Below are 599 nucleotides of genomic sequence, written 5' to 3'. Positions count from 1 at the left end.
GTAAAGTACATGTGTGTACGTACATGCGTATAAATGTACCCACCCGGCTGCCGCTGGATTGCTGCCGCTGGGTTGCTGCCACTGGGCTGCTTCTGCTGCTGGACTTCTGCCGCTGCGCGCTTACTTTATCTTTTCCACTCCGTCGTGCATTTTGCTAATGAGGTACTACAGAAGAGGGGGGATGCAATGATGTATACAGCACGTACACGCGTAAGTGTGTTAAGACCGCCACGTGGATTGGCCCATACGCATACGCGCATGCCGCGGCGGTCGTAACGTTGTACGCGCTTTAGGTGGTTCTACTGGGGGCCTACCTCGTGGTAACTCAAGTTAGTGGTGAACTCGTTCAGGTAAAGCGATCTGCGGGGATGGGGAGGCGAGATGTACGTAGAGGGGTGACGCGCGCAAATGTGCACACGGTCTGTAGTAATCCACGCGGTGCTGCTTCTTGGCGATGCCCCGTGCTGTAGCGCATCGGCGAATCCCCCACCTGCTGCCCCTGCTTAGGGAGTTGTAATAGTTGAGCTCCACTTTTTTTATTTCGTTCATGAGTTTTCTGTCTCGGTACTTTACGCAGCGGGAGAAGAGGATCTTAAACC

The 599-nt window shown here is 54.1% G+C and overlaps 1 protein-coding gene across 1 annotated transcript in view; it reads right to left on the bottom strand.

Annotated features, from left to right (window-relative positions):
- Positions 1-120: 120 nt before the first annotated feature.
- The window catches only part of PCYB_073650 (hypothetical protein), a gene marked incomplete at both ends in the record, with an annotated part of 1,790 nt that continues 1,311 nt past the window's right edge, over positions 121-599 (bottom strand). The window contains 3 exons of the mRNA XM_004221762.1: positions 121-165; positions 315-360; positions 491-567. Of these exons, the coding sequence (XP_004221810.1) occupies positions 121-165; positions 315-360; positions 491-567 (168 nt within the window). The remainder of the gene's footprint in view (positions 166-314; positions 361-490; positions 568-599) is intronic.

This window comes from Plasmodium cynomolgi, chromosome 7 (genome assembly GCF_000321355.1).
Source record: "Plasmodium cynomolgi strain B DNA, chromosome 7, whole genome shotgun sequence".
Taxonomy (NCBI): domain Eukaryota; phylum Apicomplexa; class Aconoidasida; order Haemosporida; family Plasmodiidae; genus Plasmodium; species Plasmodium cynomolgi.
This window is presented reverse-complemented; position numbering and strand designations above follow the sequence as displayed.